Below are 14,939 nucleotides of genomic sequence, written 5' to 3'. Positions count from 1 at the left end.
TATGCCTTTCTAGTGTTTTCATAACTTGTTTCTACATATGTTCAAAGAAATTGTAGGAAGGTTTGGGTAAGGTAGATTAAGTCTTAATCTCCCTGTAATTCACTGCAAAATCATAACCTTTAGAAAGAGATTAGCTTATTAGACTATTTTTCTGAAATAGCTCCTCTTGGAATCAGTTTCACTCTGGCCTTCTGTTACCTTTGAATATGTTTTTGTTGGGCTGTAGAAATCTTCTACACACATCTAAATTTCCCTAGTTGTTAAGTAGTCAGTCTGACTGCTCAATTATTAGGAATCCCCTTACATTCTTCTACCATAATTCTTGAAAAAGCTAAGTCATTCTGTTAGGCTCGAAGCTGACACTTTTAGAAGGGACCCTGTGAGAGAGGCCTTTAATAATGATTAGGGATTTTCATTGATCACCAACCATCCCCAATAAAACCATAAATCTGGCCATTGTGCTTCAAAGGCTTTTGTTCAGTGACAGGTGAACAATGTTAAACAAAGCCTCGTAACAACTGATGGAGCCCCCTCTGTTTCAAGGGCCAGCTTGAACCTAAAGGCTAGTTGAGTTGGTTTCCTGGCATAGTTTTTGCATCCAAGGACTGCCTATGCGAAACGGGTACAAAATCTGGCGTCCTTTCCGGGGAGCGAAGTAACGAATATATATTTCTCCGGGGAATGATAAAGATTAGATCTATTCTTTTATGGTGAACAAGGAGTAGACATTTATTATTGGTTGCATTTCTTTCACCTGGTGACTCCACTTTGTCATATGGCGATTCCGCTGGGTGATCAATCCCACTTTTTTGAAATTTCAACTACCTTTACTGCTATGCAAGGTTCATTGATACTTTCAATCAGTAGTATATGTCTCTCCCTCTCAGCCATGGTCAAAAATTTAAAATGTCTACAGAGGATGCAACTTTTAAAGTACACCTATGAGTATAAGTTTTCCATGGGATTTTATGTTCATATTGTATATCTTCTTCAGATCTTCAGCTCCTCACAACATGGTTTGTCAATAAATCCACTTCGCACTTGGTTACATTGGAAAGCGGATTACACGCAATAGTGTAAATTTTTTCACTTCAGTTAGATAGAGGTGTGGGAATTAAATAGATATTTTGAGTTTCAGTATGTAGTATATCAAGAGTATATGATAGATCAACTTATATTTTTAGTCTTTAGAAATTTTCATTTTTCAGATTTCAGTATGAAAGAGTATCTGAATTAGTGCAAGCATATGGTTGCATTTCACAGTTGTAGGTTGTAGTGTGTAGTGTGCAGTAGCAGAGTATTCAAATGAAAACACTGATCCATGGAGATTCATTATATTTTGACATAAGATGGAAAATTAGTGGTTGGTGATTTTATGTTATGACTCCATGCTCAACACTAAAGGCAACCGGTCTACTAGTTCTCTGCATCCCACAGGCGGAAGCAGTGCCCATTAGAGCCAATGTTGTAACATGATTAGTTTTGATAATTTAAGTTTGCTGATATAATAGGTTTTAGTAGTTTAGAAATAATAAATGGGTCTGCAAGAGTAAAATGCGCCCTCAAAATGTAAATTTAAGTCTCATTAGCTGGTTGATTTAGTTAATCATGCATTTAAACATGATTAAATGATGTAATAAAGTAAATTCAAACATGGTTTACAAACAACCGAAAATGAATTTTCAAAAATGGAAAGAGGTTTTTGTTTATAACATCCTCATTTACAAAACCCACTCTCAGTTTTCTATCAGTTGTTATGGTTTTGGAGATACAATTACATCTTTGAAGGCTTGTTTTCTAGAAATTTCATGTTTTAGTCACCTTTTTGCAGAGAATATGGTGGCTAAACAAAGATGAATCTTGGGAAATTGGAGGAGGTTTTTGTTCCTCAGATTAACAGAGGTTATGGTTTGGGATATTTGGATGAATCTTTGCAGGCATGTTTTCCATAATTTTCCTTATTTTAGCCAGGGTTTTCAAATGCGGTTTCCGAGTAGGGGGGAACAAATTTTCAAAACATGAAATAGGTTTTTGTTGCTAACATAATCATTTACAAAAACCTCTCTCACATTTCTAACCTCTATTATGTTTTGGGAGACAAGGTATTACATGACCCTATTTTTCAGAATTTCGGGAGGAAAAAGTTCAAAGACAGTTAGTGACTTGGAGGCCACCTCATCAAATGTGAGTTGCAACCAAATTCGAATTTCTCTTCTTTATCAAAAAAATCCTCAAGGATAGTACTAGAACTCTTCAAATAGTTTTAGTTACCTTTATTTGTGTTCTATTTTTGTAATATAGTTTTCAAATATTTGTAATAGCTCTTGATATTTTTATCATGATATTCTGTGAGGAAATTGTATAAATACTTCATCAATTGAAGTAATATGGGTTGGATTTTGATGCCACTACTACATGTAGGGGGGTTTTAAGACAATATTTAAGACAATATTTGAGTCAATTGTCTTAACTTAAGAAAAAAAGAAACTTGTGCATTGTCTTAAATATTGTCTCTAAGCGGGTGTCTCAAACATTTGTCTCTATAAAGACAATATAGAACAAATATTATTATTGTCTCTATAAAGACAAGAATTATTGTCTATTAAGAGACAATTTGATTTGTCTCTCTAGAGACAATTTCATTTGTCTCTCTAGAGACAACTTCATTTGTGTCTCTTTAGAGACAATTACATTTTTGTATTTTTAGAGACAATAGCTGAGATTAAAAACATATTGTCTCTATAGAGACAATATGTCCATAATTCAAACTATTGTCTCTCTAGAGACAATATAAAAAATTCTTTAAAAATAAATAAATAAAATCATAATTCAAACTATTGTCTCTCTAGAGACAATATAAAAAATTATTTAAAAAAAAATAAATAAAATCATTTTGAATGTTCTTTCAAAGCAGTTTCACATTCAAATTTCACAAATAGTACTCGTGTATGAGAGAAACCACCACAGAAATTCCTGTCTGATAGAAACCAACGCATATGGGTTATTAATATTACCTTTGTTTAGCAAGAGGGGATTCAATTCATTACTAAATTTACGCCCAATTTTTACTACTTCAAATGGGAGTCACAAGTTTGGATTTAAGATGCTACCTTAGCTTTGATAAGCGTTCCATCTCCCAGTTTTACTATAGTTAAAGAAGAATCTGTAGACTGTTGAATGGAAACGACTTTAGATTTAGGCAATGCGAATATTTATGCAAAAATCAATCGAGATCCCAATTAATGAAATGGTGATACCTTTATGTGTTCGACAGACAACATACCCACAAGAATACCCAGGTAGGCTTGATAGCCACAGTTATCAACTGTACAAGATTTTAGGAATTTCGTTGGTGGCAGGTATGGCTTAGTTTTATGCTTCAATCATGTTATCAAAAATATAGCTTCATCACTCAACTGGATTACGCAGTATTATAGAATGAGTATGATATCTAGAACTGGATTACACAATATTATAGAGTGAGTATTCTTTCGCTTGAACGATCTGTAATGGAACGTTTTTATGCCCGCCCAGTGATTTTAACTTCTTTTTCAAAATATTTTTGATCATTGTTGAAAATTAATACTCTGAACAGACTCATCACAAATATTCTTTAACTGATCACTTATCAAAAGCTTGTGAGGTTTCTTATGTAGCCCATGAATTATTTTGATTTTAACCGAGGAAGACTCATTTATTACGTTTGATAACAAAGGCATTAGCAATGGGTTCTACAACAACCCACTTCCCTTTTCTAAGTACTTGCAAACCGCTGACATCGCCTTGCATTAGAACAATGATGCCACCTGTGTCTGAATGGCTTCTTAAAGCAAGGGTAACATCTGGGTTTGAGCATGGTGGATAGTTATTTACAAGTAATCGTTGTCTGTGTTCCCCAAAAATATTATTCAAGTAATCATAATGGACTCCTAGAGCTTCAGAAATTACAGCAAGTAGCCTTAAACACAGTGCCCTCACCTCCACAATGTACTTGCCTGCAATTTCCCTGTAACAAAAGCTTCAATAATATATTAAGCCAAACAAGTTATGATTGTTGCTTTAATGGTTGACATAAGGTTTAATGGCTACCTATAGGCTACAGGTTTTTTAGGCCAATAGTCAATGACTTCGTGTAATGGAAAACAACGGTGTCTCAGATAGTCCCTCCAGTTAAGGACTTCATCTTTGTGAATATTGAAGCTTGTAGCAAGCTAAGCCAGTTGCTTTGGATCCTCTAAATAGAGGCATGCACGATCTTCCATCGGCATTTCGAAGAATTCTTTGGCGATTCCCATCATGTTTTTCATCACCCTCTCTGGTACCCTGTGGTTCACTATCTGATCATATCATGCAGCTTCAACCATATGAATACTGAATTTGAACAGAAATTTTTTTGAGAATTAATGTTCATAATTGAGATTTTGGAATTTTATTGAGAGATATTATGAGATTCAAAATTCAAATCTTAAAATTCAAAATTCAAATCTTCAAAACAGTTTATATCCCAATATCATGAGATTCAAAATTCAAAGCCTCATGAATCCAATCCCTTCCGCAAAAAAAATCATAACTTGGGACATTGGAGATTGAAGGTTGTACCTGGAAAAAGCCATCCTCCTGACATGCACGTTGAATTTGTTGTATGACAGTGGTTCTGCTAGGGCCATCCAGGTGTTTCAGATCCACCACTAGAATGCTCTCGCAGAAAGATACTTGAGACATGTTGGGTTGCTCCTGGGGAGGAAAAATATATTTGTTCTACACCTCAACATTGTTTATTCCATTGCACAATAGTTTCTCAACACCATTAGCATTGGTCTCAGTGTGAAGATCCATTCTAGAGGACATGCATCTTTCTTTCCCCTTGATGTTATTGCGAATACAATCTTTTTTCCATATGGATGTTGCACGACTTCTAATCGAAGTTAGAAATTGCAAGTTCGCATTGCAGAAATTGCAATCTGTAGAGCCCCAAATGGAAACAGAGGCTATACGTAGGGTCAACCAATAGTTTTTACCATGGAAACATTGACAGTTGCAACAGAAAGTGTCCCGGATGAAAACAATATTGCAAAGGGAGGATTTGGCCCGTATACAAGGTATTAGCGCTTACTTTATAATATCATTTATTCTGATAGTCTAGCAGGTAAACTGTTCATTTTACAAGCTTTATGTAAACCAATTTCAGAGTTAAAATAAATCCTCAGACATAGCTAGAATTTTCAGAGAAAGTTTTAACAAGCCATAATATATTACAAGCAACAATCATCGCAACTAGCATTTCCCCCAACAATACACAACGAAAGGCACTTGATCATTCTTGAAATATTTGAAGAGTACAAAAAGTTCTTGTGCAAAATGTGCAAGAGTATATAACAGAAAAAATTGTCTTAGCATATAAAAATAGCTCTGTAATGGAGTTGAACTAAGATAGCTTAGCCAACTCCACCGATGAAAACATCTGCACAGTACCCAAATCACATATAGAGAGATGCAATAATGCTATTCTAAGCCGCAAATAAAAATCAGAATTAAATTTCGGAACTCAAGAGCAAACTCCAATGGTACAAAACTAATTGAATCCACCAATCCATAAATATGCAAAAGCATCTTAACAAAGCTATTCAAAAGCATCATCATCGTCATCTGGAAGGGGTTGGGCCATAGCTGCTACAAGTTCTGCCTCATACCTGACAACATAAAAGATTGTAAGCCAAAGTTTCAATATTTTAGACATGGAACAAATTATTTCAATAAAAGTTAACAAAAAATAATAAGAAAATAGCATTCTACTTACTGCTGCTGTGTTGCAAGGTCTATCTGAACCTCAGGAGGAGCAAGAGCAGTTGACTCCACAAAATCAAGGTTTGGATCCCTATAAAAATAACCCATTATAGAATCAATGCAAATTTTTTAATATAACATTCATGTTAGGGAGCATCAAAAACTAGATTAAAGGCTCACCCTGAGAGCTTCCGTGCCAAGTACAGGAATGGCTTGTCAAAGTTGTAGTTACTTTTTGAAGATATCTCATAGTACTGAAGATTCTTATTTCTATGAAAAGTAACTTCCTTAGCTTTCACTTGCCTATTCTTCACATCAACCTTGTTTCCACAAAGAACAATAGGAATGTTCTCACACACCCTGAAATTCACAAAGATATTTAGCTAATCGGTTCAGGCAATTGTGCCACCACACAATTAAGGAACCTTCATTTATACTTAGAGATCCAACCCCTCTGCAAAAGAGATACCTGCAAAGATCTCTGTGCCACTTTGGGACATTCTTGTAAGTCATTCGTGCAGTAACATCAAACATGATAACTTCACATTGCCCATGAATACTGCAACAAACAAAATCCCAATCAGTAAATAAGAAGGAAACAAATAAATAGAAGTGGAAAAACACGGAACCCTCGCTAATTCAATCAGGAAAATGCCAACAGAAATAGGAAAATCAAACCAGTATTGATCAAAACAACCAATAACAAAGTCTGTCTATAAATTCAAAAGTAAACTAAATTCAAATTCAAATAAATATAAGTGGAAAAATACAGAACCCTCGCCAATTCAACAGGAAAATGCCAACAGAAGCAAGAAAAGAAAACCAGTATTGATCAAAACAACCAATAACACAGTTTGTCTATAAATTCAAAATTAAATTAAATTAAAATTCAAAATAAAGAGACATAAACAAGTAAAACGGAGTGCTGATAAAAAGGAACCAAAAAAGGGCTCATAGTTGCTCCGTTCTCATTGATATTGAGGTTAAAAGGTGTTGCTACTGAGCCCACACTACATACATATCAACATGGGAAAATAGAATTGATAAGTCAAAAGTTCTCTTGGGATCGATCCAAGTTTAAATCCATGTAGGACCTTTTTAAACAAAAAGTTGAAAAGGCACCCCAAAAGCTCAAATGTACAGTGCTCCAATCAACAGGTGTCTACTACACCTACAGAGGATGACAAAAAACACTACTTTCATAAAGTCCCAAGAGACCTGATTTCAAGTGAAAATCAAAATCAGTCTGGCAAAATACAGAAATGGGAAAATAATAAAACTAATTATTGACGTACCTTAACCACATTTTGTCATTAAACCTTACCTGACTGAGCTATAAAGTTGGGTCAGCATTTCATCCTTGGCTTTCTCAACTTGACAAAGCACCATAGCCTGCAAATCATCAAATCATCAATTCAAGTATCATGGACTGAATAAACACTGAGATTCTGTATGGTTGTATTGTGTGCTCATCCACATGGATGTCTTACTTTGGGAACATTTGCAGCAAGACTATTCAGAACAGCTTCCACATAACCACGGACTTCTTGAGCCATCATTCTGAGCTCCTCCTCTGGATCTACAGGCCTTCTTACCATGGTTTCCTGGATTATAAACAAGAAAATCAAACTGAGGTTGAATATTAAGTTGGGAAATAATTTTTCTATTCTCATCATTGTATATGGTCATGGTCTCCTAGGCTAAAATGTGTATTGATTCTTAAATTATTTAATAGTAAACATTTTGATTATGTACATGTGCAACTTACGATGGAACTTTATGTGCTTCATTGCCTATATGCAAGTGTTTCAATACAAGCTATAGTTGTTCACGATTATACTTTGGGTTACATAAAGTAGTCTTGGCCTCTGGCCAGCTAAATATTGCCTACCCTCTACCTTATATCTATTAAAGTTTTAACAGTGGAAATAGTTTGTCTTGAAGATCGAAGAAAACTCAAAGGATGTTAGTCCTAGCTGAAAGTAAAGACTAGCAATCTATTTTCATTGTCTGTTAAATAGTTCTCTACCAGAGAAACCAAATTTTTTGGTTGCCTGCAATTATTCATAAGTTGAACAATTTTCCAACAGCACAATGCCTACTTATCTGCAATATAATTGTCCAGCATAAAATAATGTGACTAACATGCATTTGAATGCAGTTTACTAAATTTTTAACCTTAAACACACATGTGAGTACTCGATAGTAAATCAAGACAATTCCATATTACATAATGTAATTCAGTTAATGAAGGCTTCTCACCAAATCATGCCATCATTATGTCAGTGGTTATAATATATACAATGTACAGTTGAGGAGGAACTTCTATTTATGGATATATAACAGTGAACTCAACTCAGCTTGCATTTTATTTGTCTCAAACAACCTATGAAAGGTTTGTTGTAGTATAAAGGGTGCATCTTTATCCAATGCTTTAATTGTCTTTGCAGGTTGACATTGTAATGGGACAAAGGTTAATGACTCTATCTTCCAACAAGAATTGGCAAGAAAATGAATTTCACCAATGGCTCCAACATAGAACCAAATTTCAGGAATGGCAGACTAGTGCCTTTCTTGCTGGGAATATCCTAAGAATGGTCCCTTCATGTAGGGGATGTCCCAGCGACATCCAATGAGCTGTTCCCACAAAACTGGAGATGCATCGAATGATATTTGTGGCATTCCTGTTCTCATCCCCATTCCATAGAAAACAGGTAAAAAACATAGGAGAACAGGGATGCCTCAAATATCATTTGAGAATCAAAGTCTATAGAAGGATGTCTCTAGAGGGGCTCAACACTTTGTTACATTGTTACATTCCAAGGATGTGTAATTATTCTGCTTCAGCTTCAGAAGGCTTATTGTAGAGTAACTGCCAGGTAATTTGTTAGAATTACGCCCAAGTTTTACTACTTCAAATGGGAGTCAGAAGTTTGGATTTAAGATGCTACCTTAGCTTTGATAAGTGTTCCATCTCCTAGTTTTACTATAGTTAAATAAGAATCTGTATACTGTTGAATGGAAACAACTTTAGCATTGAATCTGATCTTTCCTGGAGCTAATTCTTTTGCAAGGGTATCCAGAAGCATACTCCTTTGCACGCATCGAACTTCATGATTTCCGCTGATAGACAGGAAAAGTACTTAGTATTACAAAGCATGCGAAAAAAATATGACCAAAATAGTTAATGGGATAGAAAGTACATCATGTCACAAATCACAACATATCTATTTCATGCCCTGCAAAAACTTGTAAACTCAACCACTGAGATAAAATAATGAAATTAAACAACATTTTGAACTGTTAAAAATAGAAGGAATGAAGGCCAAGTACTATGTAATCCACACAGTCCACCAAGTGAAAAGGCTAGCTAGCCTTGAGCTACATCTGTGGCTCCAGGAATATCAGTCACTATCCTGAGTGGGATCACCAATACAAAAACAAAAATTATTATTTATTCAACTTATTGACCATTATCTTAAAACAACTGTAAATAACCTAGTAGAATCCAACATAGTTCCATTTAATCTAACATAAGAATGTAAAAATCTATCTATTCCGTAAGAATATCAGTTCCATTTAATCTAACCTAAAGATAGTATAAATCTATCTAAACCTCGAAAATATCACACCTCAATGCTTAAAATTCAGTATTTAAAAAAACTGACAAAAAAATCTCGGTTCAAGAGTTTATCACCTTAGGTAAAAACAACTAAAAAAGTAAAACAATTAAAAAAAGTAAAAAAGTAAAACAAAACAAATTAACCTCACAAGCTAGAAGAGACTAATCTTAACTAAACCTAAAACCAAAAAAGTTTAGACCTAAAATGATTCATCTTAACTTCATGTTATCTTTAAGATGATGAGAACAAAAAAATTACTAAAACAAAAAATATTAACCTAGTAAACTAGAATACATTAATCTTCATCAAACCTATTAAAAAAGCATCTTAATCTCAAAGAATATATCAACTTAACAAAAGACAGGAGAAATAAGTAAATAAACCATCTTAACCTAATACACTATGATAGAATTTTCTTAACCATTAAAGTCCACAAAAATCCATGATGTATTAAAGCCATCCATGATGTATTAAATCCAAATGAAAATTAGAGTAGATCCAATTGAACTACGATCTATCCATCAACCAGCTGCAAACCTCAAAGAGATACCAAATTATAAGAAAAACTATGAATAAACTCCCATTACCAAAACCAACCAGCATTATATCCATCTTTATCAATCTATTTTTAAGCTGGGTGCAAAGTTCACTGAGATACCAAATTTAAAGAACTACCATAAATAATAGATCCATTTTCACTAGATCTATTTTGGTTAACCAGAATAAAATAATAATTGTGTGCAAACCTCATATTCAAAAATTTGAATCTATTATTCTCTAGTACCAATTATGTGGCATTTTGACAAGACAAAAAATGTTATTTTAATGTTTTAAAAGTGAATATATGATCGCTAGGTTTTTGAAAATACTCAAAATATTTATTAAATAATACCTGATTGTCCAAAGACTATTATTTTGAACTGAATATTTATTATATAGTGTTTCCCAGGCCAAAAAAAAAAGATGTCTTAACCTTGAATATGGATCTATTAAGTTATTAACTCTAGTTGCAGACCTGAATGTTTTAACCTTGAATCTATTAGCTCTTGCTGAAAAGAAACTCTTTATTAGATAATATTGATTTTAACTTTGGATCGACAGACTCAATGAGCAAACAAAATGTTTCTTAGATAGTGTTACAGTCCAGAAGCAAACAACCTTGAATCTATTAGGGCTGGCCATAGATCTCAATGTTTTACCCTTGAACCTATGAACTCCATGTGCAAACCTGAATATTTATTACATAGTGTTTGACATGCAAAGACATTAAGGTCTTAGCATCCTACTTTACTTTTAATCCTTTCTAGTAGCATAGCTTCTGGTGCCTATGTTAGTGTTACAACGGTACAACTGTGCATTATATAGCTGGGATGACTAGGACAGTGTATTGGCCCATATAAAAATACTAAATAGTATGGTGTGGCAAATATGCAATGAAGTGGTGATAGTACAAATGCAAAAGGAGGAAGAGGAAGTGCTGGCAACTCTATGTGAGGATGGGAATGACTCAGCTTCTATGTATGTGCCATTTTGTGGCAGCACTGAGTACATTGAATATGGACAAAGGTAGTGAGTTCATTGAATATGGACAATGGCACAACACGATCTAAACTGGTGCCATTGTTTAGACACCATCAAGTTATAATTGAATGTGAGCACTACCAAATAAAATCAGACCTATCTAGTCTAATATGCACTAGAAACTTTGATAAGATTGCAGAGGCTGTGAAGCTCAAGCATGCATATTAGAATACTAAAACTGGAGATATGAACTCTGCAACCTCGATGTGCATATCAGACCTGGTAATAATAACCAAATATTATTACCATTAGAGTGTCTCTCTTTCAATTTTTTGCAGTGTATTGTCTGTATAAATTGAAGAGAGCAGAAGGGTAGGAATTTATTATACCAGTGAAGCCATTCCTGCATGTTTGTATAAATTGAAGAAAGGAGAAGGGAAGGAATTTATTATACCAGTGAACCCATTCCCGCATGTTGGGTTCGCTTGGACTAGGAGCATCTGGGTCTGTCATTACCTGATCAAATGTAAATGCATGCATTCATAGAAGACCCATAACAAATTTATATGTAAATATTCATTCTATGAAACCAAAGGTGTTGGAATTAAATTATTGATGAAATGGGTACCAGAGTATAGAGACTCTCATCGAAGTGTCGACCCGCTATTTGCACATTGGGGCGGTCAACAGTAGCAGAGGGCTTGATCTCGCAGCCATTGGTGACCTGCTTGGATCCATAGTAGACGGCCATGTCCATTGAAGGCACGAACATGTCAATAACATCGCCTATCACTCTTCCTACTACCAGGGGATCTGCTGAATGAGCCATTGCAGCAGAGATGAATCCCAATTTTGCTTCCTGATTTCCTTCCTTCTCCTTTCTCACCTCCTTCAAATTCACAGTCGAAGTCGATTCAAGTTAAGTGGCGAATGTAGTGGAGGTGTCTTATGGCATGTAAATAAATTGAATGAATTTGCAAGGGAATAAGAATCATACTCAATACAAGCAGGTTGAGTTATGTTGTTCTGGCAAGCGCAGGTGCAAGCAGGGCATGGTGTTATAGTATCATTATAGAACGATGATAAGGAGACACAGCATGTTGAACTTTTCTGAGCCAGGAACTTAGAATATGTGCATGTTACATTCCATGTCACTGCACAAGGACAAGGGAAATTCAAATATAAGACTTAGCCAGCTCAGAGTGAAACACATAACATTCACAAATATATAAATTATGAGGGATTATAATAGTTTATTACTCAGAACTTGAGTGGTTCTGTGGCGATCTGGACTAAAGAACAGGCTGGGTTTAACAATCTTAGCAGGGCCACAAGTATAACTCGGTCCTGGAGCCTTCAAAGTGAAATTCTTTGGCAATTTGACAGTTTTGTTAGTGGTCCCTGAATTGCCCACACTAACTTGGAAGGATGTGATGGAATTTGGAGGATCCTGAGCCCAAGATGCCAATGCTCCACCTTTGCAGCAATTAGTAAATTGTTGATTGTAAGGCACACCTGGTAAGAGATCAACAATGGTGGGGTCCTTCTTGCAACAGTGTGGAACACCTGCTTTCCATTTGGAGCAATCTCCTTGCTCTGTTGTCTGGCCACCAACCATAGCCCAGATGACCTCCTTTTTTGCCCAGTGCCAACCCAAAGTCCATCCTGGGGGGCTTGGTATATGGCGGTACTGCTGAAAATTGTGCATGGTCACGACCACCTACAGAGGGAAGCTCATTAGAATCAGCAAAGAGTAAAATAAGTTCTAGCATGAAGATTTTCAAGGAATGTTTAGTAAATTGTACCAATGTTTCTAGTGAATACTTACTTAATTTCAGGGACATAAAGCTAATTAAAAATGAGTGAAGTATTTACTCAAAATATCGAACATACCAATCAATACAACACAATTTATCAGAAATTTTCATCAATATCAAAATAAACTCTACCTGACTTGAAGGTTTTCCAAATTTGTCATGATGTCAAGCTTTGAGAATTTAAATTGTAGGCTACTAGGAATGAAATTTAGAAAAGCTCAACATCTATTTCAGGAAAATGAGGAGGGCGAATTATAATTCAAGACCTATTTGATGAAAGGGCATTACTTGCAACATATCCATCTGCAGTCCAAGACACAATATCCCATTTGATCGTTATGTTACTATTTGGATCCAGTGGATCATAAGCACCTGTAAAGAACACAATGTAGATAAATTTTAAGTTAATATTGTATTCATATCCTTGATAAGGATGGAAAAGTTTAAGAATGGAAATTGATCTTAAAACTTAAAATTTTGCCAAATTTTATGGTAAAAATAAGTTTATATTATAAATCTTGGCATGTTATAGAAAAGAAACTGCAAAATTTAAACATGTAAAATGGAAATTAGCAAAATTTAACCCCTGAATTGAAACATCACCTGCAGGTGAAAATGCAATAGCCAAGAGAGTTAATGCCAAGAAAAACCCAGCTGCATTCCTGATCAACATATGGAAATTCTGCATGCAACTTCTTCCCTCTGAAGACTTTAACTCTCTTCTCTCCATGATGCCTTTGATATTATCAATTAATGAATCAGGCAGAAACCCCAGAGGAGGAGTTCAACAACCCTTCTGAGCAGCTGTAGCTCCACAAATGCAATGGGAATGGGAATGGAGAAAACATTAGTTTATGATGAAGAACCAATAACTGAAGTGTATAAACCTGCAGGCCTGTAATGGTTGGTTTCTTCATTCTTCAAACAGAGTAGTGAAAGTGGAGAAGAACAGTGCTTGCCAAAAGCCAGGGAAGAAGAAGAAGAACAACAACTGGCAGACCAAAGAAACTATTAACTCTGAGGCCAAGAGTGACATAAAAGAATGGGAAAAAGCAGTAAAAATATCCAAAGAAACGATTAACTCTGAGGCCAAGAGTGACATAAAAGAATTGGAAAAAGCAGTAAAAATATCTTCAAGAGTGACATAAAAGAATGGGAAAATGCAGTAAAAACTCAACCGATATTTGGAAAAAGCAGTCACACTTGAAATCACAAAAGAATTTTCCTTATTTTTGCTCAGAGTTGTTGTCTCTGTATCAAAACTGGGCTCTAAAAGATGCCCATACCCAATCTGCAACTTGACCTTGCACACATTGAATCTACGGCCAAATCAATACTTTATAAGGCATCTAAGATTGATTTCTATTTTTCGTAAATAAATCTGAATACCCTTTCATGCTGTATATACAAGATCTGTGTGATAAAGCTATGGTAGCTGAATAGATGTGGTGGATCTGGATTGGGGCACTCTACATATTTTAACCCCTTCTCTATTGACATTACAAGTTTATACTTGTGCGATTTTCCTCACCCGTCCAGTGTTATTGGCCACAATATTCTTGGCATGATTTATGCCTTCCTTTGAGTGCTACAGGTCCAGAATAGTGGAAATTGAGGCACCTCTTAACCAATATTATAGGCCTATATCTTTTGAGACCTAATGATTCAACACCAGAAACTATTCCATAGTAAACCTGCTTTCACAATCCTCAATCCAGAATTGGTGTGATTTACACATGAATTGGAGTTTAGCTACAATGTGCTCAAAGCAGTTTCTTTTTGGCATCATATTTATCCAGATTCTAATCTATCGCCAGGAAATTCATCCAAATTGTTGACTATCACCCAAAGAATCAGCAATGTCAATCAAAACAATTAGGACATTGTCGTGGAGTTAGCTTCCTCAATAGTAATAGCACCATAATCTTTTCTTCATGAAAGGTGTGCGTAAGCTTCCACAAATAATAATGCAGCGACTATGAATGCAAGAATGCTCGCATTCAGGGTTCAGAATCTGAAGCTAGATAAGGTTGCATATTAACATGAACAATAGCAGGTAAAGGATATGCCATTGTTTTTCCAGAGTTTGTATCAACAATACTAATCAAATTTCGTTCTTTGAAAGCCATGGGCTGCAAATACTGTTCCATTGTAAGGATATCAACACCCATAGCACATGTGTCATTCATTGTTT

At 35.2% G+C, this 14,939-nt stretch overlaps 4 protein-coding genes across 4 annotated transcripts; all 4 read right to left on the bottom strand.

Annotated features, from left to right (window-relative positions):
- Positions 1–5,620: 5,620 nt before the first annotated feature.
- Positions 5,621–7,090, bottom strand: LOC149257985 (GTP-binding nuclear protein Ran1B-like). Its single transcript, XM_089394745.1, has 5 exons — positions 7,080–7,090; positions 6,254–6,343; positions 5,965–6,144; positions 5,798–5,875; positions 5,621–5,690 (listed from the first exon to the last, which is right to left on the bottom strand). Exons 1-5 carry the CDS (start codon positions 7,088–7,090, stop codon positions 5,621–5,623), a joined length of 429 nt encoding a protein of 142 aa, XP_089250871.1.
- On the bottom strand, positions 7,075–7,384 carry LOC149257984 (dynamin-2A-like). The gene is made up of 2 exons (XM_089370513.1): positions 7,275–7,384; positions 7,075–7,176 (listed from the first exon to the last, which is right to left on the bottom strand). Exons 1-2 carry the CDS (start codon positions 7,380–7,382, stop codon positions 7,105–7,107), a joined length of 180 nt encoding a protein of 59 aa, XP_089226639.1. The 5' UTR covers positions 7,383–7,384; the 3' UTR covers positions 7,075–7,104.
- Positions 7,385–9,154: 1,770 nt separating this feature from the next.
- LOC149257983 (protein MOTHER of FT and TFL1-like) lies at positions 9,155–11,807 on the bottom strand. Its single transcript, XM_089370507.1, has 3 exons — positions 11,557–11,807; positions 11,383–11,444; positions 9,155–9,200 (listed from the first exon to the last, which is right to left on the bottom strand). The coding sequence occupies exons 1-3, from the start codon at positions 11,755–11,757 to the stop codon at positions 9,155–9,157; spliced, it is 309 nt and encodes a 102-aa protein (XP_089226633.1). The 5' UTR covers positions 11,758–11,807.
- An 18-nt stretch (positions 11,808–11,825) lies between these two features.
- Positions 11,826–13,475, bottom strand: LOC149257982 (COBRA-like protein 1). Its single transcript, XM_089394638.1, has 4 exons — positions 13,349–13,475; positions 13,038–13,117; positions 12,189–12,648; positions 11,826–12,082 (listed from the first exon to the last, which is right to left on the bottom strand). Exons 1-4 carry the CDS (start codon positions 13,473–13,475, stop codon positions 11,826–11,828), a joined length of 924 nt encoding a protein of 307 aa, XP_089250764.1.
- Between the last annotated feature and the right edge of the window lie 1,464 nt (positions 13,476–14,939).

Source organism: Pinus tabuliformis, chromosome 6, assembly GCF_031772625.1.
Source record: "Pinus tabuliformis cultivar Carrire ecotype Pingquan chromosome 6, CPIR1, whole genome shotgun sequence".
Lineage (NCBI taxonomy): Eukaryota > Viridiplantae > Streptophyta > Pinopsida > Pinales > Pinaceae > Pinus > Pinus tabuliformis.
Note: the sequence above shows the minus strand (reverse complement) of the source record. Positions and strands in the feature narration are given on the sequence as shown.

Bases quoted from the DNA above. Each gene is read 5' to 3' on its own strand.
- LOC149257985 (XM_089394745.1), bottom strand. The intron at 5,876-5,964 runs GTGAGCCTTTAA...TTATTTTTATAG, and splicing joins TTGGCACGGAAGCTCTCAGG to GGATCCAAACCTTGATTTTG. The intron at 5,691-5,797 runs GTAAGTAGAATG...TTATGTTGTCAG, and splicing joins GACCTTGCAACACAGCAGCA to GTATGAGGCAGAACTTGTAG.
- LOC149257984 (XM_089370513.1), bottom strand. From the start codon at position 7,382: ATGGTAAGAAGGCCTGTAGATCCAGAGGAGGAGCTCAGAATGATGGCT. The intron at 7,177-7,274 runs GTAAGACATCCA...GATGATTTGCAG, and splicing joins TTGCTGCAAATGTTCCCAAA to GCTATGGTGCTTTGTCAAGT.
- LOC149257983 (XM_089370507.1), bottom strand. From the start codon at position 11,757: ATGGCTCATTCAGCAGATCCCCTGGTAGTAGGAAGAGTGATAGGCGAT. The intron at 11,445-11,556 runs GTACCCATTTCA...ACATTTGATCAG, and splicing joins ATGAGAGTCTCTATACTCTG to GTAATGACAGACCCAGATGC. The intron at 9,201-11,382 runs GTATAATAAATT...GATCCCACTCAG, and splicing joins ATGCGGGAATGGGTTCACTG to GATAGTGACTGATATTCCTG.
- LOC149257982 (XM_089394638.1), bottom strand. From the start codon at position 13,475: ATGGAGAGAAGAGAGTTAAAGTCTTCAGAGGGAAGAAGTTGCATGCAG. The intron at 13,118-13,348 runs GTGATGTTTCAA...TGTTCTTTACAG, and splicing joins TATTGCATTTTCACCTGCAG to GTGCTTATGATCCACTGGAT. The intron at 12,083-12,188 runs GTAATAAACTAT...GTCCTTGTGCAG, and splicing joins CAGAACCACTCAAGTTCTGA to TGACATGGAATGTAACATGC.